We start from the raw sequence: 22,807 nt of genomic DNA on the forward strand, positions 1-22,807 counted from the left end.
CGCATTCACGGACACCATGAAAAAAACAGAACTCCTCAGTTCCAGGGTAACTGGGCTTTACGAGCTCATAAACTGAACTCTGAACGAACTTCCGGCTGGGATTAAAAATATTTTTAGTAATATAGATTAGAGGTATAGGTATTATTAAATAGTACTATAATTAATAAACATAATAATGGCTGTTGTAATTGTTGTAAAAATTAGAAACAGTACAACATATATTTTTAGAATGTAATAGGTATATTCATGAAAGAGAGGTCTTAATTTAGGGTGACCAAACGTCCGTATTTCCCGGGACATGTCCGTATTTCACGTCCTGTCCCGGGCGTCCCGGGTTTTTTTTAGGAAGTGAGGAAATGTCCTGTTTTTTAAATTACCTTCATTGGACCATTAAATTTACAGGCACTAGGGCACTGCGCACGGCGCTGCGTGTGACGTAATCCCTGAGCCGAGTCAGTGCGGGCAGCCCTGCTCTTAATCAGAAGATAGATAGCGTGGCTGGCAGTAGCCAACAACATGCCAAAGCGCAAATGTATGTTTACCGACGATTTACAAGAGTTTCCCGCTTTCAGACCGGGTCGAGACAAATGGGAGGCTTTGTGCACAGTGTGCAAAGCAGGCACATATGTCTCGGTGTCCAATGGAGGTACAAGGGATCTGAAAAGTCACCTGGACACCGAGAAACCCAAAACAGCTGTCCGAGGTGAGAGTAGTGCTAGCTCGATCACACAGTACTTTGTCAAACCAGGGAACGAGGATGCAGTGAATGCAGCGCAGGCTGCAGGGTCATTCCACACAGTGAAACATCACAACAGTTATCGATCTATGGACTGCACGAGTTCATTGTTGAAAAAGAAACTGCTGACAAAGATCAGCTCTACAGCAAAATATAAATGGGCAAACAAGGACAAGGAAGAAAACCCGGATGAAGAGGAAGACAAACCGGATGAAGAGGAAGACAAACCGGATGAAGAGGAAGACAAACCGGATGAAGAGGAAGACAAACCGGATGAAGAGGAAGACAAACCGGATGAAGAGGAAGACAAACCGGATGAAGAGGAAGAAAACCCGGATGAAGAGGAAGACAAACCGGATGAAGAGGAAGACAAACCGGATGAAGAGGAAGACGAGGATTAAACAGGAAAGTAAAGATAGTCTATTGATATGTTTGTTCGTTTTTGGTACATTTTGAGTTATTTTTGCTACACAAGAGGTATTTTTTGTTAATTAGCTCATTTGTTAATTAATTTTTTCCAATAGCCTACAGAACAGACATTATTTCGTTCATTACTGAGGCTGAGTATCATGTGTTATTGGGAGTTGAGAGTTATTGTTAACTTTTATTGTTAAGTGAGGGATGTTTAGATGAGACATTATTTCTTTCATTCATTACAGGAATTGTTAAGCATTTTTTAATAAATACATTTTGAATAAAATTATCATTTGTTATTGGAGTTATTGCTGTTGACTTTTACTGAAAAGCATTTTTAATAAACCAACTGTAAATATCATGTTATTGTAGGATTACCACAGACATCTCTATGCATGGGAACAGAGATCCACTCCAAGGTGTCCTGGTTTTCCCAAATGAAAATATGGTCACCCTTTCTTAATTAGACAATTAGATAGGAATAAATGTAAATTAGATATAAGGGATTTTTTTCAGAGATCATCTGGGATGAAGGTTTAGTCGTTTTAGTTTTTTAAGAAAAACGGGGAGAGGAGGAGAACCACATCCTCTGGCTGGTTCTGGTTCTGGACCAGAAGTCTGTTGGAGACAAGCCGCTCTGATCCGGTTCCTTTAATCTGATGTAAACTTTTGATTTGATTCTGACCTGGGAACGGATCGACCTGGAAGTTTGTAGAGCAGAATAAAAACCAAAAACGTTTCTCCTCATTTCTGGACATCATCGTACAGCCCCGATGCAGGGAGCGGTTCCCACCAGCAGGTGGCAGAACTGCTCCATTTCAGCCAAACGCCAGACATCTTGGACAGGTAAGGGGCCCTAACCCGAACACCTGGACAGTTCCCATGGAGGGGAATACGGCAACACGCACAGAACAAAAAGGGTATATAAACGATCCAAACACAAAAACAATTTGTTTCCTTTATTACGAACTTGGCACCCGGAAAGTCCAACAGAAAAATATTTAGATGTATTTGATTGATTTACTTCATATAGTAGCAGAGAAAAGCTGATCCCTGAGTATTTTTTATCAAGACACAAACATGAAAATTTCTTCATTTAATAATAAATCACAGTAAAGGTCTAAAAACAAAAACAATTCCAACACAAACAAAAATAATCAGAAACTAAAAACTTCATCAGTTACATCATGTAAAATTTGTGCAAAACATTTAACAGCAAAACCTTTAAACCTTTTTCTGACTGAATCCTGCTGAGTTTGGAGCCAAGAAGCAGAAAATAACATTTAAATGTGACACTTTATTATCATGCACACCGTAAAAATGTAATAAAATCTAATTTTTCTGTCTTTAATTTTAATCTCAGTTCTGATGATCAGGGAGAAGAAAGTTTCTTATTGTTTTTAAATATATTTAAAACCTTATTATGAATACTTTGATATGGTGAAGGTCACCATAACCCTCTGCAAATACAAAATATTAAAATTAATTATTTAAAGATCATATTGGGGTTTTAAAGTTTTGATGAAAACTTTGGATTCATTTTATTTGATGAAAATCAAAATAAGTCCCCTACATTTTAAACAAATTTTTGGTGATTTTTATGACATTAATGAGTCCCAATGTTAAGAATCTTCTATAAATAAGGAATTGTTTCTGTTTATAGCAGTTTTGTTAATAATCAGCAGTCACATCTCCGGTTCTGGACCTCAGGACAGGAGCAGAGCGAGGCTGAGTGTGGGGACGGCCAGCAGCGACGCGGCCAGCGGGCGAGCGGCGGCGGCGGCGCCCTGGAAGCTGATGTATCCCGGCTGCTCGCCGCTCACCTGGCTGTTGATCCAGGTCTGGTAGTTGGAAATTCGGGCGTAAACTCCGGGATAGCCGGGCTGGGCGCAGCCGTTCCCATAGCTCACCACGCCGGCCTGGACCCACACCGTCCCGTTTTTGGTGACCAGAGGTCCACCGGAGTCTCCCTGCACCACAGGAACGGCCTCAGGTCAGAAAACTTCCAGCGTGACCTTTAACCCCTTAGAGGGAGGAACAGGTGACTCACCTGGCAGGAGTCCTTCCCTCCATTGGTCAGACCGGCACACAGCATGTTGTTTGTTAACGTGCTGTAGGAGGCGCTGCACTGGCTGTTGGACACAATGGGAACGTCCACTTCCTGCAGTGTCTGAGAAATGTCTGCAGGGGGAGACAACGGACCAATCAATGATCAAAGTTTTACCGATTCAGGAATCGCTGCTATCCGAGGAAACATCGGAGAACAGGCTGAGCCGCAGACGGGCCGCCTGGAAACACCTGGAAACGCCTGGAAACACCTGCACAGGTAAACAGGATCCCACCTGAGATGTGACGCTAAAGCAGAACAAAAGACGGGTTGTTCACTCCACTGTGAAAAAGTTCTAGAGTTTCAATGGCCGTAGTAGACCACTTCCTGTTTCGGTGGCCGTAACTTCCTGTAACAGTTCTCTCCGTCCGCGACTTTTAGCTGTTATAAATTTTCAGTTTTTATTTTAGATTTTTTTAAAGAATAAAATCTGTTACTGACAGAAGCAACTGATGTGAGAGAATAAATCATGCAGTACATTGACCTCTGACCCCTGACCTCTGTCACATGCATCGCTCTGACCCCTGACTTTGTGCAGGTGAGTTTAGATGCTGTACGTTTCCTCTCTGCTGGCTCCTGGCCCGGTTAGCCGTTTGTTGTTTCTCTGCTCAGACCTTAATGCCCCAAAGCAGGGCATCACTTCTCTCCCCGGTGGCAGAACTTCCTCTATGAGGTCAAAGTTCAGCAGAGGCCTGCTAACGACCATCTGACCTGGGTGTGTTGAACCGGGGAGAGAGCGGAACCGTGCAGGACCCCCAGAGGGGGCCTGGCTGCTCCTACGCATCATCGTTGCCTTCAGCGAAGCGACAGGAAGTGAATCTTACCGCCGCCGTAGCTGAGGGTCCCCCAGCCGGTGACCCAGCAGTCCAGTCCGGACGGGAAGACGCTGCCGTCGGCGGCCAGGCAGACAGGCCGGACGTAGTTGGTGAAGGTGACGGCGGAGAACAGCTGCACCAGGGCCACGTCGTTGTCGTTTGTGTTGGAGTTGTAGTCCGGATGGACAATGATCTGCGCCGCGCTGCGGGACACCACGTTAGCGGAGGACGTCAGACTCTGAAGGCCGAGGTAAACGGTCACGCCCGACGTGCTGGTGCTGAAAGAAACAGGCGACACTTTGTTTATGGGCGAACTCTGAACCCAACGCTGGATACTTCCTCCAAGAACTTCTCATTTATGACTCAAATATTCCCAACAAGAAAACTAGTTCAGGATTCGGAGCCTGCTGCCCGTCTGCAGGCTGCCTGGTTCTTTGTCTGTAAATCTGTGTTTCTGTATGTCCAACAATTTTCAATTAAAAATTGTTCACTTCCTGTTCAGCAGCTGTCCCTGGTGCTGAACAGGAAGTGATGTCACATGAACAGAACTCACCTCTTAAAGCAGTGCGCGGCAGAGAGAACCCACTGGCTGTTGATGAGGGACCCTCCACACAGCCCCCCCTGGATGACCAGCTGGGCCTGCCACGGCCACGCCCCGGCCGCCGCCTCTTGGCCGCCCACGATCCGCGTGTCGCTCCTCGTGTTGAGCGGCGCGGCGCCGCAAACTGCAGAGACACATCAGAGCATCAGGTCACCGGAAACATTAGCTGCTCTCACCTAAACGTCCAGCAACACCAACTCAGTAGTTAGCTGAAGCTAATGCTAAAGCAGCAGCTAATGACTCAAAGTGTCATTTCACCTCCAAGGTCAAGGTCAAATTACTCTACGCCACTTCCTGCAGGGCTTGGCCTCCAGGAAGTGATTGTTCGTTTCAGACTTTTAGTCGTTGGATTTTGCTAACTCAGGTTTAGCCGGTCAGTTTAGAAACGGTTTTCTCTGGGTTAGTTAGCCTGTTATAACATGAAGAGACAGGGGCTCATATTTTATGATTTATATATAAATACGTTTATATGTGGTATTTATTGAATTATAAATGTCTCAGCTTCAAACTTAATATTTAGTTTGATATCTGAACATTTAGTCTATATTTAGCTCTAAGCTCAAACCAAATAGCCAAATGTAGCTAACTACATTTACATCTCTACATTTGGAAATAAATATTTCGTTTGAAACTGACATTTATAAATGAATGAAGAACAATTAAAACTCCATTATTTTTTATTAAGAAATGATAAATACTGATAAACCATGGCTGTGAGTTGGTCAGCGTTACTCAGCAGGGTATTGTTAGCTGCCCTGTCGTTTGTTCAAGATGATTTTTCTATTCGTTGGATTTTTGCCACTTGCTCAAAATGAGGAGAGGAAATGGAACTTCAAAATAAGAGCATGGACATAAACGGCTAATTACCTGAGAAATTCTTAACAGTCGTTAAGCAAAACTTCACATGTTGAACTTTTCTCAGCTGAAAGTTTACAAAGCAGCCAAGGAAATGAGTTTCAGAAGTTTCTGGAATTTTTTATGGGCATTTCAAAGTTAGCAAGAACGCTAACATGCTAAGCTGAGAATTTGAGCTGCAACCATTAGCATTAGCATTAGCAGTAGCAGTAGTGTTTCCACCCCTGGAATAATAAATAAAATGTCAGTAACTAGGCCTGTCACGATAAACGATAAATCAATTAATCTTAGATAAATTAAAACTTCCGACTTCATTTCAATTATCAGCATTATCGTCTCTTCCGGCCTTTTTCTCTTTCTGTTAATGACACCGAATGAAAAAAGGCTCAACTCCGGTGCTCTCCACTGACCTCTGACCTCATTTCCTTAGTGTAAAGCCCAGCGCACACAACACGATCTTAGAGCTGTCGGCCGATTGTCGCCCATTTTGAAAACCTGACAGACCAAACATTAGCCGACAGAAATCCTAGGTATAACGGTTCGATCGGGTTCGGTCCTGCCGTGTGGTGTCCAACAATGGGCACAAAATAATGGCTACAAGTTCAGTGAACTAATTTTAAAACCAGGCATTAATCAATGCTTTACTACAGTCTACCTGCAATGCATGTGGCTAGTGTCAGCGTAAAGTCCTGACTGAATGAAAATCATTATAACCTGTTTACGTCACGTTAACGAACAGCTGAAAAGTTACTGGGTTTATCAACTGCAGTAGCAATTTAGCTCCAACTCCTCCTCTTGTCATTTCTATAATCTTTGCATGTTGAATAAACATTAATGTTGTTTCCAGTATCATCTCCAATGTCCGCTGGACTTCCGGTTGCGCCGTTTCAGCTGTTTGGGATTCCCCTCTGTAATTTACCCTCAGAAAGCAGGAGGAGAATCCGAGCTTTCTGATTGGCTACCTGTCACATTCAACAGGCTGCGTTAAGATCTCAGTCGGGAAAAAAGCCTGATTTGGATCAGAGCAGCAACGACGATCTACCGAAACACACCACACAATCTTAGAAAGACCAACGTTTTAAGATTGTCATAAGGGGAAAAATAGGAGCAAAAAATCATGTAGTGTGAACTATTGCATCAGGTGGTCGATGTGCCCATCTTCTCTATTTAAATCTAATTATTACTGAAGGGCAACATAATATACAGACTTCATGATCTTTTGGTTGAATGCAGTATTTATTTACACTTTGGCTTTATGTTGTTTAGTTTTTATCAAGTAAAGTTTTTTATTAATGGAAACTGAGAATCCATTTTGTTTTTGTTTTTGGTTGTTTTGTTTATTTTGTTTATCAGCTCCAGTGTTAAATATTCTTTTGAAAATAAAGTGTATCTATCTGTGGCAGAAAATCACATCATTATTACATCATTTCCATTAAATCAGTGTAAAAAGGTCTTCAAACAATATTATCGTTTATCGCAATAATTTTTGAGACAATTAATCGTTCAGCAAAATTTGCTATAGTGACAGGCCTATCAGTAGCTGATTTTAAACTGGAGATCTCCAGTTCTGCTGAACTAATGAACCGAAATCCTCTGCAGGTCTTCCTCTCCATCCTCCTCATCCTCATCCTCTCCTGTCCTTACCTTTCAGCCATTCCTCCAGTCCTGATTAAAGTTTTTCATCTCGTTAATTTGCTTCATTCCTCTTTTTCGCCACTCATTTTTCTAACTTCTACCCGATTTATTTCTACATCCAGTCTCTGTTGCAGCTGCTCTCATACCACTCATCCCTGACCAGCTGTTCTAACTATCTGTGCTGCCCATCGATCTGTGCTACCTGGTGGTGATGACACGAACATCACCTTCTGCTGACTCAGCAGATTTCTTATCCTTCCTGTGGAAGATTTGTCTCGTGTTTTATTTCATCGCAGATTACAGTAAGTATTATTTCATTTCTTTTATTCCAGGCTTTCATTAAGCTGCTGAATTACTTCATGTTTTTACTTTACATGACAGCAGCTTATAAATTTATCTATAAATGGTTTTAGTTTGCCGTCTGCAAAGTGGTTACAGTAAACAAGTTATTGTTAATCAGGATAAAATATGTTGTTTTGTAGCTTTTTTGTCCATATACTTTAAAACATTTTAGTTTAATTGTACTCTTTTTTTTATTAAACTTTGCTAAAACTTAATAAAAAGTTAAGTGATGATGAGATATATTAATCATATCCCATCATTGTGGCTGCTGCTAATAACAGAAGCTATGAAACGGATCAAAGAATCACTGATCTGTATTAGTCTTTCATTTAATTCCAATAAAAACCTGCTTCCCCTGATCCGGTTTTATTCTTACAAATCTCTGTATTTCAAATAGTTTCAACAGGTAGGATAAAAGGATTAGTGCAAACATCTCCAGCTTTTCATTTTAAACAGGTAGATATTCAGATGAAGGAAGTGATCTTCTTGTGGTTTCGTCATGGATAGAAATTGTTCTGATGCTAAGCTAACCATAACTGCTAAGCTTCCACTTTAGTTACTCCAATAATCTGATATATTTAACACCATCAACCTGCTGTAGTTTGTAAACATGACAGTAGCAGTTTTAGACGGGTAGCACAGACAGATAGACCTAGCCATCTATTCGTGCTACTGTAGGAAAATCTGACAAGGTAGCACAGATTGTCAGAACACCAGGTTTACATCTGCTGCTGCTGCGCAGAGCTGCTCAGGTGTGTTAGAATCATGGCAGCAAACCAGCAGAACGCAAAGAACTTTGCAGTTTTTCCCCCAAACTAACCGTCTAACGAGGTAGCATCAATTGATGGTCCAATAGATTTTGGCTCATGTTTTTCTGGTCCGATGGTTTTCATTCGGAACCAGGCAGGACTTGAAGTGGAATCTGGATTCTTGTTTCAGAAGATTTTCAGTTCTTCATAAGAAGAACTGTTCAGTTCAGTTTTTCATAATAAGAAGAACTGTTCATTTCAGTTCTTCATAATAAGAAGAACTGTTCATTTCAGTTCTTCATAATAAGAAGAACTGATCAGTTCAGTTCTTCATAAGAAGTACTGTTTATTTCAGTTCTTCATAATAAGAACTGTTCAGTTCAGTTCTTCATAATAATAAGAACTGTTCAGTTCAATTCTTCATAATAAGAAGAACTGTTCAGTTCAGTTTTTCATAATAAGAAGAACTGTTCATTTCAGTTCTTCATAATAAGAAGAACTGTTTATTTCAGTTCTTCATAATAAGAACTGTTCAGTTCAGTTCTTCATAATAATAAGAACTGTTCAGTTCAATTCTTCATAATAAGAAGAACAGTTCAGTTCAGTTTTTCATAATAAGAAGAACTGTTCAGTTCAGTTTTTCATAATAAGAAGAACTGTTTATTTCAGTTCTTCATAATAAGAACTGTTCAGTTCAGTTCTTCATAATAATAAGAACTGTTCAGTTCAATTCTTCATAATAAGAAGAACTGTTCAGTTCAGTTTTTCATAATAATCAGAACTGTTTATTTCAGTTCTTCATAATAAGAACTGTTCAGTTCAGTTCTTCATAATAATAAGAACTGTTCAGTTCAGTTCTTCGTAATAAGAACAGTTCAGTTCAGTTTTTCATAATAAGAAGAACTGTTCAGTTCAGTTTTTCATAATAAGAAGAACTGATCAGTTCAGTTCTTCATAACAAGAAGAACTGTTCATTTCAGTTCTTCATAATAAGAACTGATCAGTTCCGTTCTTCATAAGAACTGTTCATTTCAGTTCTTCATAATAAGAAGAACTGTTCAGTTCCGTTCTTCATAATAAGAAGAACTGTTCAGTTCTTCATAATAAGAACTGTTCAGTTCAGTTCTTCATAATAAGAACTGTTCAGTTCAGTTCTTCATAAGAATAAGAACTGTTCAGTTCAGTTCTTCATAAGAATAAGAACTGTTCAGTTCAGTTCTTCATAATAAGAAGAACTGTTCAGTTCAGTTCTTCATAACAAGAAGAACTGTTCATTTCAGTTCTTCATAATAAGAAGAACTGTTCAGTTCAGTTCTTTATAAGAAGAACTGTTCAGTTCAGTTCTTCGTAATAAGAACAGTTCAGTTCAGTTTTTCATAATAAGAAGAACTGTTCAGTTAAATTCTTCATAATAATAAGAACTGTTCAGTTCAATTCTTCATAATAATAAGAACTGTTCTGTTCAGTTCTTCATAAGAAGAACTGTTCAGTTCAGTTCTTCGTAATAAGAAGAACAGTTCAGTTCAGTTTTTCATAATAAGAAGAACTGTTCAGTTCAGTTTTTCATAATAAGAAGAACTGTTCAGTTCAATTCTTCATAATAAGAAGAACTGTTCAGTTCAATTCTTCGTAATAATAAGAACTGTTCAGTTCAGTTTTTCATAATAATAAGAACAGTTCAGTTCAGTTTTTCATAATAAGAAGAACTGTTCAGTTCAGTTCTTCATAATAATAAGAACTGTTCAGTTCAGTTTTTCATAATAATAAGAACTGTTCAGTTCAGTTCTTCATAATAAGAAGAACTGTTCAGTTCAGTTCTTCATAATAAGAAGAACTGTTCAGTTCAATTCTTCATAATAAGAAGAACTGTTCAGTTCAGTTTTTCATAATAATCAGAACTGTTCAGTACAGTTCTTCATAATAAGAAGAACTGTTCAGTTCAGTTCTTTATAAGAAGAACTGTTCAGTTCAATTCTTCATAATAATAAGAACAGTTCAGTTCAGTTCTTCATAATAAGAAGAACTGTTCAGTTCAGTTCTTCATAATAAGAAGAACTGTTCAGTTCAGTTCTTTATAAGAAGAACTGTTCAGTTCAATTCTTCATAACAAGAAGAACAGTTCAGTTCAGTTTTTCATAATAATAAGAACTGTTCAGTTCAGTTCTTCATAATAAGAAGAACTGTTCAGTTCAATTCTTCATAATAAGAAGAACTGTTCAGTTCAGTTCTTCATAATAAGAAGAACTGTTCAGTTCAGTTCTTCATAATAACTACAACACTGTGTTATTTCCCTAACAAATTCACATTTCAGAAGGAATGAGACGAGGACTCACCACTAAGCTGCGCGTTGCTTCCTGTGGGAGAGAAAGCAGATAATCAGTTCCGGTTCCGACCCGACGGCTTCTTCCTCCGGGCGCGGCCGGGGAATTTTCAAGAACAGAGCAGGAATTCAACTTATTTAAATTGCAGGTAAACAGGAAAAGGCGATGATGATGTCAGCTGCGCCTCGACATGCAGCATAATTTAGATTAATGTTAGATAGTAGAGAAATGAAAACGTTCGTTGGTTTGACTGTCATTTATTAATTTCAGTGAATAAAAGGTAAATCGAAAAGGAAGAACTGGAAACATTCAGGCTGTTTTACTGGGCTCCAGTTGAAACGACTGGTGTTCATTTCCTCTAAATAAAAACCGGTTTTCTGTTTCATCAGATCTTTGCCGGTTCCTTTGTGTTTTATTTCTGTTCATGTTTGAGTTTCATGACGTTTTTCTTCAGTCCTGGTTCCTCCTGTTTCCCGTTGCTCAGAAACCGGTGAGCTCGTCTCCTCCCTTTTCACTCCCTCAATGAGTTTTTCTCTAAATTTACTTTTTTTTTTTATCAAACTGGTTTTTGTTGCTTTTTGGTCTCTGTGCATCACATGACAGTTTGGTGAAGAAAAGATTACATTTGAACCTTAAATTGTTAGAAATTCATTCAGGGACCCGAGATTAAAACATATTATTAGAAATGTGGGAACAGACGATCCTTAATTTAAATCCTTGTGAGCAATAATGAATACCTGAATAAAATCAAAGCTTTAATGTAGTTTGGAAATCGGAACTTTGAGTTTAAATGCCCTCAGTTTCGCTCTGACTTGTTTAAATGCCCGACTTTCAGGTTTGGACTCTGCTGAATGAAGCTGGAAGCGTCCATGTTGGTGTGGGGCGGGGATCACAAGGTTCAACTGGTTGGGCTGGTTTCAGCTTGAAGGCAGACTCTGTTTTCTGAGAAGTTTATTGTTGACTCTAACTCATTGTTTGGAGTTTCAGGTATTTTTGCATCTAAACCATCTTGGATCAAGATTTCCCAGAATCCACTCTGTCACCGGCAGACGAAGCGCAGAGAAGAATTCAAACATGTTCAGGTCCAACATCGCATGATAACGACAACTGGCTGCTTCTCCTCATCCTGCACATTATCTGACAGAAAATAAAATAATATAAAAAGTTATTTTAATAATAATCTGTGAGGAATCCTGGTAAAGAAACAACAGTTTAAAAACTGGACTCAGAAGAACTGGGACCAGTTTGGGTTTGTGTGTTTGGGAAGCATTTTGTTTTATTTCTTTGCTCTGTTCTCTTTTTACTGAGCCAACAAGGTCAAAGTTCACAAGAAGGACAAAGCCTGGAGGTTTTCAGGTTCAGAACAATCCCCCTAATGGACCAATTAAAGTTTTCCAGCCTTTCACACCTCAGGATTAAAACATGTTATTATTAGAAAGGCGTTGACATCATCAACACTGAGCTGAATAGAGGGAAGGGCCGCTGTCGGCCCGGCTCGGCCCGGCCGCTTGTCAGTGACCCAAAGGTCAACAGTCTGACTGCAGGTCATCACCTGCTGCATCCAACCCGACCTGACCACGGAGTCGGGGCCGTGGCGTCTTTGGAGCCACTAAAGGCCTCAGGTCCGCGGCTCTTAGGGAAGAACCGGGTCCATGTGGGTCCAGTGGTTCAGACACAAACAGTGAAGCAGTGATGGCCAACTTCAGGAAAAGAATCTAAAGGCGAGTCCGGAACCGTTCGGATCATCGCTGGCCTGCGGTGCGACTCCTCCTGAACCCGTCTGATCCAGGAACAATGGACAAACCAGTTGGTGTTCAAACCTCCTGACCCGGAATCAGCAGTGTGAGAAAGACACAAACTATGCCAAGAATCATCCCCACCCGTAACCTTTAACCTTTGCTCCTTAAAACGGGCCACCAACAACCTTCCAGCTCTTAAGCAACAAACCCAGTTAAGATATCGGTATGGTTTCCCTCTGTCTAGTTCGGACTCGATGGTCCCAGTGTTCAGGATCTAACAACATGCTAACAGCAGCAGGGAACAGAGAACTGCTGGCCTTCAGAGGACAGCGATCATCTCACCGTGTGACGGAGGTTGAAACTGCTCCCTCCTAGTTTCACTAGTTATTTCCTCTCTGGCTCAGCGAATGACAGAAAAGGAGGATTATTTGTGAATGTGGAAGATTTTCCAGGTGTTTCTAACGTCTCGAATCGAATTCTTTAGCCGGTTTGTCTCACGGTGAAGAGTGAAGGTTTGTAGAAAAGAAAGTACAACAGTTATCAATGTTATGATAGAGGAAGCGTCCTTTTAGCAAACCGCTGCCAAATACTGAACCACATTAAGCATTTAGTTTTTATTTCTACTTCCTATATTTAAATTACTTGCACCTGTTGCTTCCAATATGTTAGTGTCCTCTGTTGTTATGTAGAAAGTAATTCTAGTTTCTGAACTGCTTTAAGCAAACGGCAGTGGAAACTGGCTGGCTAACCGCTAACCGGCTGGCTAACCGCTAACCGCTAACCGGCTGGCTAACCGCTAACTGTGCTCCACTGGTAGCTGAAACCCTCCTGGGTCCGGTGGGTCCGGTGGGTCCGGTTCTGACTGCTGGGACCTCAGTGTCTGACGCCAACCTTCATTTTCAGATTAACCTTTGAACGCTGAAGGATTCCTGCTTGGAATAATCCTGAGTTCAAGTTTGAAAATTAAACTTTTGGTTTTTGCTTAACGTGCTTTTAAATCCATTAAAGTCGTTAATTTTTAAACTCTGTCATCATCAGATAAATTCTTCCTGAATCTCTGATTTGAGGAGTTTAAAATGAGCTGGTTAGCGAATGCAGCATATTAAAGTTGATTTGGTCATTTTAACAGTTTATTGTGATAATAATTAGACTTTTAGGTTCGCTTGTCATGTCTTGCAGCGCACTGATAAAAAGTGAACCTGGACTGTATGAACATATTTACATCACAAGACAACTGTAACATTTTTAGACATACCGTATTATGCTTTTACAAATACAGCAAACAAAGATATAATAAAAAAAGCGACAGGAAAAGTTTCCCATCTGTATGTAAGAATATAAACCCAATAATCTCCAACATGAAGCTCTGCTTTTGCAAAAAGGTAAAAGAAAAGGTGGAGCCAAAACCTTTCTGACTTTACTAAATGTCGAACAGGAACATTTAAACCTCAAAGCAAACATTTGAACTTTTTATTCTGATACATTGATTACATGTCAAAATGTCCCTGGATCAAGATTTATTAAGGATTAATACTTTCTGAGAGACAGAAGTAAAAAATATACCAACATAAGTTTTAGTGTTATACTATAATATAGTATAATATAATATAGAACAATTATACTAACCTTTATTCAAACTACTTAATGCTGAGTTTTTAGATTATCATTCATCAAACTTAATTTTGTTATTTTTTAACAGCTGCTGTTTAAATGTTCTGATAAATCCAGAATGATGTCAGAAACTCAGCAGGAACAAGAGCGATTTAAAGGTTTCTGCTCTGAACCGTCACAAAGGTGAGACTCACCTGCAGCCCAGAGGGTCAGCAGCAGCAGGACTCTGGAGGAAGACGACCCGACCTTCATCACGAAGAGACTCTGGAGCTTCTGCTCTCAAAAGGAGAAGATGAAGAAATGCTGCTCTGAACCGACCCGACTGCTGATGGAGCAACACCACACACCCTCACACACACAGACACACAGAGACACACAGACACACACACACCCTCATACACACCCTCACTGCAAACACAACAAACGCCTCCAGACATAAAAATGCTCCCACACTGGCAAATGTTATTTCTTTAATGTATTATTATATACATATATACTGTATGTATTATTGTATTATATATTATTATATGTATTATTATAAGACCTCTCAGGTTCTGGTTCTGGTTCTGCTCTGCATCCCCAGAACCAGAACCAAACGAGGAGAAGCAGCTTTCAGCATCTCTGCACCACAAATTTGGAACAAACTTCCAGAAAACTGTAAAACAGCTGAAACACTGACTTCTTTTAAATCTCAACTAAAAACCCACCTGTTTAGGATTGTATTTGAAACGTAATCAATTACAAATTTATTGATGGAACCTGAATTAATGCTTTGATTCTATGTTACTTTGTGTTTCTGTGTTTGTAATGATGTAAAGCACTTTGAAATGTCTGCTGCTGAAATGTGCTATACAAATAACATTTGATTGATTGATTGATTGATTGATTGATTGATTTTATTCATTTTTATTTATTTGTTTGTTTTTTTATTTCATCCATTGATGTATTTTTATTTGATTTATTAGAGAATGTTCAGGAAGCAGATGCAGAGCATACAGCGCCCCCTGCTGGTTTTATACGCAGACAAAGATGCAGCAGAAAATTACAAGTTAGATTGAAGTGAATGAAACCAGAGATCCAGTGATCCAGGTGATCCAGGTGATCCAGATGCTTCTGGTCTGTAGATCTGGTTGTAAATGGTTCTGCTGGTTGTTCCTCATTATTACTCTTCACTGACTCACCAGTTATACACACATTTAACATTAAATGGTTTTAATGAAAAAAACTTGAAATCATCAAAACTCAACAGATTTTCTCACTGCTTTCTGAAGCCACTGATGGCGTCACACATGAGCATCGAGCTGCGGGTCAAAGGTCAGATACCTGAGCTTCTGGGTTTCAGAGTTCAGGCTGCCGACCAACAGAAGCTGAACGTCATCGCGGAAAGGTGAGTCCAGGTGAGTCCAGGTGCAGCTGTGTTCACAAACAATCTAGAGTCTAAAGGTAGCTCACAGTGACATCATCTGAAGCTGTGACATCATCTGAAGCTGTGACATCATCTGAAGCTGTGACATCATCTGAAGCCATAAATAAATCAGTGAATGTGAAGCTCCTTTGGGGAAGGTGGAGGACAGGAAGGAGAGACAGAAGTTCTGCTCCGTCTGCCTTTACTTCGTTGATCAGACAGTCATCGGTCTGATCATTGATCACTGATCAGACTGCAGTTCATGACTGATCCCTCCATCAACAGTCATGATGACCAGTGGTCCCCAACCTCTTTAGTACCGCGGACCGGTCAAGACTTCCGAGGGGACGGGGTGTCGCGCGCCGAGACGGAAGTATTTAATTAATTCTTCCACGGCCCGGTACCAATTGGGGGTTTGGGGACCACTGATGATGATGACTCCTCCTTGGGCTGCCACCTTATCGTGGTGGAGGGGTTTGAGTGCCCCAATGATCCTAGGAGCTATGCTGTCTGGGGCTTCATGCCCCTGGTAGGGTCACCCAAGGCAGACAGGTCCTAGGTGAGGGACCAGACAAAGTGCAGCCCGAAGACTCCAATGATGAACGAAAACCTTGGACTTGGTGTTTCCTCGCCCGGACGCGGGTCACCGGAGCCCCACTCTGGAGCCAGGCCTGGAGGGGGGCACGATGGCGAGCGTCTGGTGGCCGGGCTTTTACCCATGGAGCCCGGCCGGGCTCAGCCCGAAGAGGAAACATGGGCCCCCCCTCCCATGGGCCCACCACCCGTGGGAGGGGCCAAAGGGGTCGGGTGCACTGTGTGATGGGTGGCAGCCAAGGGAGGGGACCCTGGCGGTCCGATCCTCGGTTGCAGAAACTGGCTCTTGGGACGTGGAATGTCACCTCTCTGGTGGGGAAGGAGCCGGAGCTAGTGCGTGAGGTCGAGAGGTTCCGGCTAGAAATAGTCGGTCTCACCTCGGCGCATGGCTCTGGTTCTGGAACCAGTCTCCTTGAGAGGGGCTGGACATACTTCCACTCTGGAGTTGCCCAGGGAGAGAGACGTCGGGCAGGAGTGGGCATACTTGTTGCTCCCCATCTCGGCGCCTGTACGTTGGGGTTTACCCCGGTGAACGAGAAGGTAGCCTCCCTCCACCTACGGGTGGGGGGACGGGTCCTGATTGTTGTTTGTGCTTACGGGCCAAACAGCAGTTCAGATTACCCACCCTTTTTGGAGTCCTTAGAGGGGGTACTGGAGAGTGCTTCTCCTGGGGACTCCCTTGTTCTGCTGGGGGACTTCAAAGCTCACGTGGGCAACGACAGTGAGACCTGGGGGGGCGTGGTTGGGAGGAACGGCCCGCCCGACCTGAACTCGAGCGGTGTTCTGTTGCTGGACTTCTGTGTTCGCCATGGATTGTCCATAACGAACACCATGTTCAAGCATAAGGGTGTCCATATGTGCACTTGGCACCAGGACACCCTAGGCCGCAGTTCGATGATCGACTTTGTCATCGTTTCATCGGATCTGCGGCCATATGTCTTGGACACTCGGGTGAAGAGAGGTGCGGAGCTGTCCACTGACCACTACCTGGTGGTGAGTTGGCTCCGGTGGTGGGGGAGGAAGCCGGTCAGACCTGGCAGGCCCAAACGTGTTGTGAGGGTCTGCTGGGAACGTCTGGCGGAATCCCCTGTGAGACGGAGCTTTAACTCCCATCTCCGGCAAAACTTCGAACACGTCCCGGGGGAGGTAGGGGACATTGAGTCAGAGTGGACCGTGTTCCGTGCCTCCATTGTCGAGGCGGCCGATCGGAGCTGTGGCCGCAAGGTTGTCGGTGTCTGTCGCGGCGGCAACCCTCGAACCCGTTGGTGGACACCTTCGGTGAGGGATGCCGTCAGGCTGAAGAAGGAGTCCTATCGGGCCTTTTTGGCCTGTGGGACTCCGGAAGCAGCTGATGGGTACCGGCGGGCGAAGCGGCATGCGGCTCGGGCGGTTGCTGAGGCAAAAACTCGGGCGTGGGAGGAGTTTGGAGAGGCCATGGAGAAAGACTTCCGTACGGCTTCGAGGCGATTCTGGTCCACCATCCGGCGTCTCGGGGGGGGAAGCGGTGCAGCACCAACACTGTTTATAGTGGGGATGGTGTGCTGCTGACCTCTACTCGGGATGTTGTGGGCCGGTGGGCAGAGTACTTTGAAGACCTCCTCAATCCCACCAACATGCCTTCCACTGAGGAAGCGGAACCTGGGGACTCTGGGTTGGGCTCTCCAATCTCTGGGGGCGAGGTCGCCGAGGTGGTTAAAAAGCTCCTCGGTGGCAAGGCCCCGGGGGTGGATGAGATCCGCCCGGAGTTCCTTAAGGCTCTGGATGTTGTAGGGTTGTGTTGGTTGACGCGACTCTGCAATATCGCATGGACATCGGGGGCAGTTCCCCTGGATTGGCAGACTGGGGTGGTGGTCCCCCTGTTCAAAAAGGGGGACCGGAGGGTGTGCTCCAATTATAGAGGGGTCACACTCTTAAGCCTCCCTGGCAAGGTCTATTCAGGGGTCCTGGAGAGGAGGGTCCGTCGGATAGTCGAACCTCGGATTCAGGAAGAGCAGTGTGGTTTTCGTCCTGGTCGTGGAACACTGGACCAGCTCTACACCCTCGGCAGGGTCCTGGAGGGTTCTGGGAGTTCGCCCAACCGGTCTACATGTGTTTTGTGGACTTGGAGAAGGCGTTCGACCGTGTCCCTCGGGGAGCCCTGTGGGGGGTTCTCCGGGAGTATGGGGTACCGGGCCCTTTGATACGGGCTGTCAGGTCCCTGTATGACCGGTGTCAGAGTCTGGTCCGCATTGCCGGCAGTAAGTCGGGCTCGTTTCCGGTGAGAGTTGGACTCTGCCTGCCCTTTGTCACCGATTCTGTTCATCACTTTCATGGACAGAATTTCTAGGCACAGCCAAGGTGTTGAGGGGATCCGGTTTGGTGGCCTTAGGATCTGATCTCTGCTTTTTGCGGATGATGTGGTCCTATTGGCTTCATCAGGCTGTGATCTGCAGCTCTCGCTGGAGCGGTTCGCAGCCGAGTGTGAAGCGGCCGGGATGGGGATCAGTGCCTCCAAATCCGAGGCCATGGTCTTGAGCCGGAAAAGGGTAGAGTGCCTTCTCCGGGTCAGGGGGGGTCCTGCCCCAAGTGGAGGAGTTTAAGTATCTCGGGATCTTGTTCACGAATGGGGGAAGAAGGGAGCGGGAGGTCGACAGGCGGATTGGCGCAGCGTCTGCCGTTAAGCGGGCGCTGTACCGGTCCGTCGTAGTGAAGAAAGAGCTGAGCCAAAAAGCGAAGCTCTCGATTTACCGGTCGATCTACGTTCCCACCCTCATCTATGGTCATGAGCTTTGGGTCATGACCGAAAAAACGAGATCACGGATACAAGCGGCCGAAATGGGTTTTCTCCGTAGGGTGGCTGGGCTCTCCCTTAGAGAGAGAAGCTCAGTCATCAGGGAGGGACTCAGAGTAGAGCCGCTGCTCCTTCACATCGAGAGGAGCCAGTTGAGGTGGCTTGGGCATCTGGTCAGGATGCCTCCTGGACGCCTCCCTGGTGAGGTGTTCCGGGCACGTCCCACCGGGAGGAGGCCCCGGGGAAGACCTAGGACACGCTGGAGAGACTATGTCTCTCGGCTGGCCTGGGAACGCCTCGGGATTCCCCCGGAAGAGCTGGAAGAAGTGGCTGGGGAGAGGGAAGTCTGGGCCTCCCTTCTGAAGCTGCTACCCCCGCGACCCGACCTCGGATAAGCGGAAGAAGATGGATGGATGGATGGATGATGATGATGACTTCAGTTCCTCATGGCGGTGAACTGCAGTCCCTTTGCTGCCATCTGGTGGACAAAAGTAGAACAGAAACGGTGGTTTCTAGTTTCACTGACTCTGCTCATTTCTCAGAAATGTTTCCATATATTTTGTTTCAGTTTAAATATTTTCTTTCTCTCCATTAAAAGCTGGAGAACATAACAATAAATCTACATGCAGGAAATGCTTCACTTTCTATAAACTCCCCCAATAAACTGATCTGATATTTTTAGTTGGAGTTTCAATCAAGACAACTTTCTCCTTAAAACAGATCCGATCCGAGTTTAAGTGAACCTGGAGAGTCCCAGTCCTCCGAGTCTCCTTCCGTCTAAAACCTGAAATATCCAACAGATTGAATAAACCTTCGGCCTTCAGGAGGATTTCTGCGCTTTATTAAACTAACATGTTGATATTTTTGCTCTAATATTGTCTCCGTCATTCCCGCTCTGGGAGCTTCTGGAAATGTTGTGAATTCATCGGGCTTTTCTGTCACTTTCTGACATTTTCTCGGAGCGACCAGAAGCTGGGAGAAACTTCTAGCGGGTGACGTCATGACGTCACGGGGCCTCGCCGCGCTCTGTGATTGGCCGAAGGCTGGAGAAGCAGCGAGAAGCGAGTGAGGGGGTATAAATAGCGGTGAGGGCGAAGCTGAGACAGTTAGAGACTCAGAGACCTTCAGAGAACATCAGGAGATCCAGCAGAGGAGAAAGAAGCATCACAGCGCTCTGCGCAGGAAACTCTGGACTACAGTAAGTTCTAACTTTTCTTCTTCTCTGCTCCCGCAGCGACTACAGACTGAATTCATGCTCCTATTAACTGGTGGAGGGACAGAGAAACACACGTTGTAGAGTTTAGTCAAAGGCAGGACAGATTTGTGGAGCAAATGATGTTTGAACGTCTCCGAGGCGTCGCTGAACGCAGCTTTGCAGAAGCAGTCGGATTGGAGCAAAACCTGCTACACAGTCCAGTAAAAACCTAAAGTGTAGCATATGAAGTGTTTCTGAGAGGGAATAATCCTCCTTCTCCTCCTGTGTGTCTCTGCTGGTTTAGGCCTGAAAGGAAACCCAGCCAAGATGTGTGCAGCTAAAAACGTGGCCGTCGGCATCGACCTGGGCACCACCTACTCCTGCGTGGGGGTTTTCCAGCATGGAAAAGTGGAAATCATCGCCAACGACCAGGGCAACAGGACCACCCCCAGCTACGTGGCCTTCACCGACACCGAGAGGCTGATCGGGGACGCGGCCAAGAACCAGGTGGCCCTGAACCCCAGCAACACGGTGTTTGACGCCAAGAGGCTGATCGGCAGAAAGTTTGAAGAGCCGGTGGTGCAGGCCGACATGAAGCACTGGCCCTTCGAGGTGCTTTCAGACGGAGGCAGGCCCAAAATTCAGGTGGAGTACAAAGGGGAGAACAAAGCCTTCTTCCCTGAGGAGATCTCCTCCATGGTCCTGGTGAAGATGAAGGAGATCGCCGAGGCCTACCTGGGCCACAAGGTGTCCAACGCCGTGGTCACGGTCCCCGCCTACTTCAACGACTCCCAGCGACAGGCCACCAAAGACGCAGGCGTCATTGCGGGACTCAACGTCTTGAGGATCATCAACGAGCCCACGGCGGCCGCCATCGCCTACGGTCTGGACAAAGGCAAGTCAGGAGAGAGAAACGTCCTGATCTTTGACCTGGGCGGAGGCACCTTCGACGTGTCCGTCCTGACCATCGAGGACGGCATCTTTGAGGTGAAGGCCACGGCCGGAGACACTCACTTGGGAGGAGAGGACTTTGACAACCGCATGGTCAATCACTTTGTGGAGGAGTTCAAGAGGAAACACAAGAAGGACATCAGCCAGAACAAGAGAGCCTTGAGGAGGCTGCGCACAGCTTGCGAGAGGGCCAAGAGGACCCTGTCCTCCAGCTCCCAGGCCAGCATCGAGATCGACTCTCTGTTCGAGGGTGTGGACCTGTACACCTCCATCACCAGGGCTCGCTTTGAGGAGCTGTGCTCCGACCTGTTCAGGGGAACCTTGGAGCCCGTGGAGAAGGCTTTGAGGGACGCCAAGATGGACAAGGGCCAGATCCATGACGCGGTCCTGGTGGGAGGCTCCACCCGAATCCCCAAGATCCAGAAGCTGCTGCAGGACTTCTTCAACGGCCGGGAGCTGAACAAGAGCATCAACCCGGACGAGGCGGTGGCTTACGGCGCCGCCGTCCAGGCCGCCATCCTGACGGGAGACACGTCGGGGAACGTCCAGGACCTGCTGCTGCTGGACGTGGCTCCTCTGTCTCTGGGGATCGAGACGGCCGGAGGAGTGATGACGGCCCTGATCAAACGCAACACCACCGTCCCCACCAAGCAGACCCAGGTGTTCAGCACCTACTCCGACAACCAGCCCGGGGTCCTGATCCAGGTCTACGAAGGGGAGAGAGCCATGACCAAGGACAACAACCTGCTGGGCAGGTTTGAGCTGACGGGAATCCCGCCCGCTCCACGAGGGGTCCCGCAGATCGAGGTCACCTTTGACGTGGACGCCAACGGCATCCTGAACGTGTCCGCGGTGGACAAAAGCACCGGCAAAGAGAACAAGATCACCATCGCCAACGACAAGGGCCGACTGAGCAAAGACGAGATCGAGAGGATGGTGCAGGACGCCGAGAAGTACAAAGCCGAGGACGAGCTGCAGAGGGACAAGATAGCTGCCAAGAACTCCCTGGAGTCCTACGCTTTCACCGTGAAGAGCAGCGTGGAGGACGAGAGCTTGAAGGGCAAGATCAGCCAGGAGGACAAGAAGAAGGTGGTGGACAAGTGCCAGGAGACCATCAGCTGGCTGGAGAACAACCAGCTGGCTGAGAAAGACGAGTACCAACACCAGCAGAAAGAGCTGGAGAAGGTGTGCAACCCCATCATCAGCAACTTGTACCAGGGAGGGAGGCCCACTGGGAGCTGCAGAGAGCAGGCAGGAGCCCACAGCCAGGGGCCCACTGTGGAGGAAGTGGACTGAAGGACCACTGGTGGTTTAATATTGTAAAAGTCAAAACTGTTTACCTTGTTCTGTTCATGAGACTTGAATATATTTTTGCTCTTTGCTTTTTTTATATTGCTTTATATTAATAAATGTGATTGAATTTCATCTGTCTGGTTTCTTTGCTTCCAGAAGTTAACGTTTTCTAAGTTAGTTAGTTTAGATTGATCTCCAGGTTTCACTGGAGCGGTTCAGAGGGTGAAGCAGCCGGATGGGGATCAGTGGAGACCGAGAGGAAGAGCCGTTGGTTCCCCGGAGGAGCTGACCCCCGGCCGGGCAGAGGGAAGTCTCCCTGGTTAGGCTGCTGCCCTGCGACCCGCACTGGCTGTGGGGTACAATGAGAACAATCCAGCAGTATCTAAAATCACCAGCAGGTGTCACTGTTTGTTTTCCAAAAGGAACATTTCTTTGTGAGATGCCTGTAATTTCAGGAGAGGACAGGCGGTTCTGTCTGTGGTTACATCAACCAGTCCACAGCAGCAGGGAGGATTCCTGATGAACAATTCACCTGTGATTCCTGGTTCACCTGTCTAATATCCTGCTGTAGCACAAGATTCATGACCATCTGGTATAAAAAGGTTAATAGAAAAAAAAAGCTATGGATCGTGGTGTAAATTAAACCTAATGTTTAGGGTTTAAACCCTAAGCCC

At 45.0% G+C, this 22,807-nt stretch overlaps 2 protein-coding genes and 1 long non-coding RNA gene across 3 annotated transcripts; 2 read left to right on the forward strand and 1 right to left on the reverse strand.

The window, feature by feature from the left end:
- Positions 1-2,095: 2,095 nt before the first annotated feature.
- Positions 2,096-14,302, reverse strand: LOC114159567 (trypsin I-P1-like). Its single transcript, XM_028041536.1, has 6 exons — positions 14,120-14,302; positions 10,588-10,608; positions 4,626-4,797; positions 4,082-4,350; positions 3,201-3,331; positions 2,096-3,120 (listed from the first exon to the last, which is right to left on the reverse strand). The coding sequence occupies exons 1-6, from the start codon at positions 14,175-14,177 to the stop codon at positions 2,857-2,859; spliced, it is 915 nt and encodes a 304-aa protein (XP_027897337.1). The 5' UTR covers positions 14,178-14,302; the 3' UTR covers positions 2,096-2,856.
- Positions 6,960-11,743, forward strand: LOC114159572 (uncharacterized). The gene is made up of 2 exons (XR_003598618.1): positions 6,960-7,961; positions 10,566-11,743. It is a non-coding gene; the product is annotated as an uncharacterized LOC114159572 (long non-coding RNA).
- A 5,445-nt stretch (positions 14,303-19,747) lies between the features above and the next one.
- LOC114159562 (heat shock 70 kDa protein 1) lies at positions 19,748-22,265 on the forward strand. Its single transcript, XM_028041529.1, has 2 exons — positions 19,748-19,892; positions 20,194-22,265. The coding sequence occupies exon 2, from the start codon at positions 20,217-20,219 to the stop codon at positions 22,134-22,136; it is 1,920 nt and encodes a 639-aa protein (XP_027897330.1). The 5' UTR covers positions 19,748-19,892; positions 20,194-20,216; the 3' UTR covers positions 22,137-22,265.
- Positions 22,266-22,807: the final 542 nt, after the last annotated feature.

This window comes from Xiphophorus couchianus, chromosome 16, assembly GCF_001444195.1.
Source record: "Xiphophorus couchianus chromosome 16, X_couchianus-1.0, whole genome shotgun sequence".
Lineage (NCBI taxonomy): Eukaryota > Metazoa > Chordata > Actinopteri > Cyprinodontiformes > Poeciliidae > Xiphophorus > Xiphophorus couchianus.

Bases quoted from the DNA above. Each gene is read 5' to 3' on its own strand.
- LOC114159567 (XM_028041536.1), bottom strand. From the start codon at position 14,177: ATGAAGGTCGGGTCGTCTTCCTCCAGAGTCCTGCTGCTGCTGACCCTC. The intron at 4,351-4,625 runs GTGAGTTCTGTT...TGTTTCTTTCAG, and splicing joins GCCGCGCACTGCTTTAAGAG to CACCAGCACGTCGGGCGTGA. The intron at 3,332-4,081 runs GTAAGATTCACT...CTCCCCCTGCAG, and splicing joins GACCCTCAGCTACGGCGGCG to ACATTTCTCAGACACTGCAG.
- LOC114159562 (XM_028041529.1), top strand. From the start codon at position 20,217: ATGTGTGCAGCTAAAAACGTGGCCGTCGGCATCGACCTGGGCACCACC.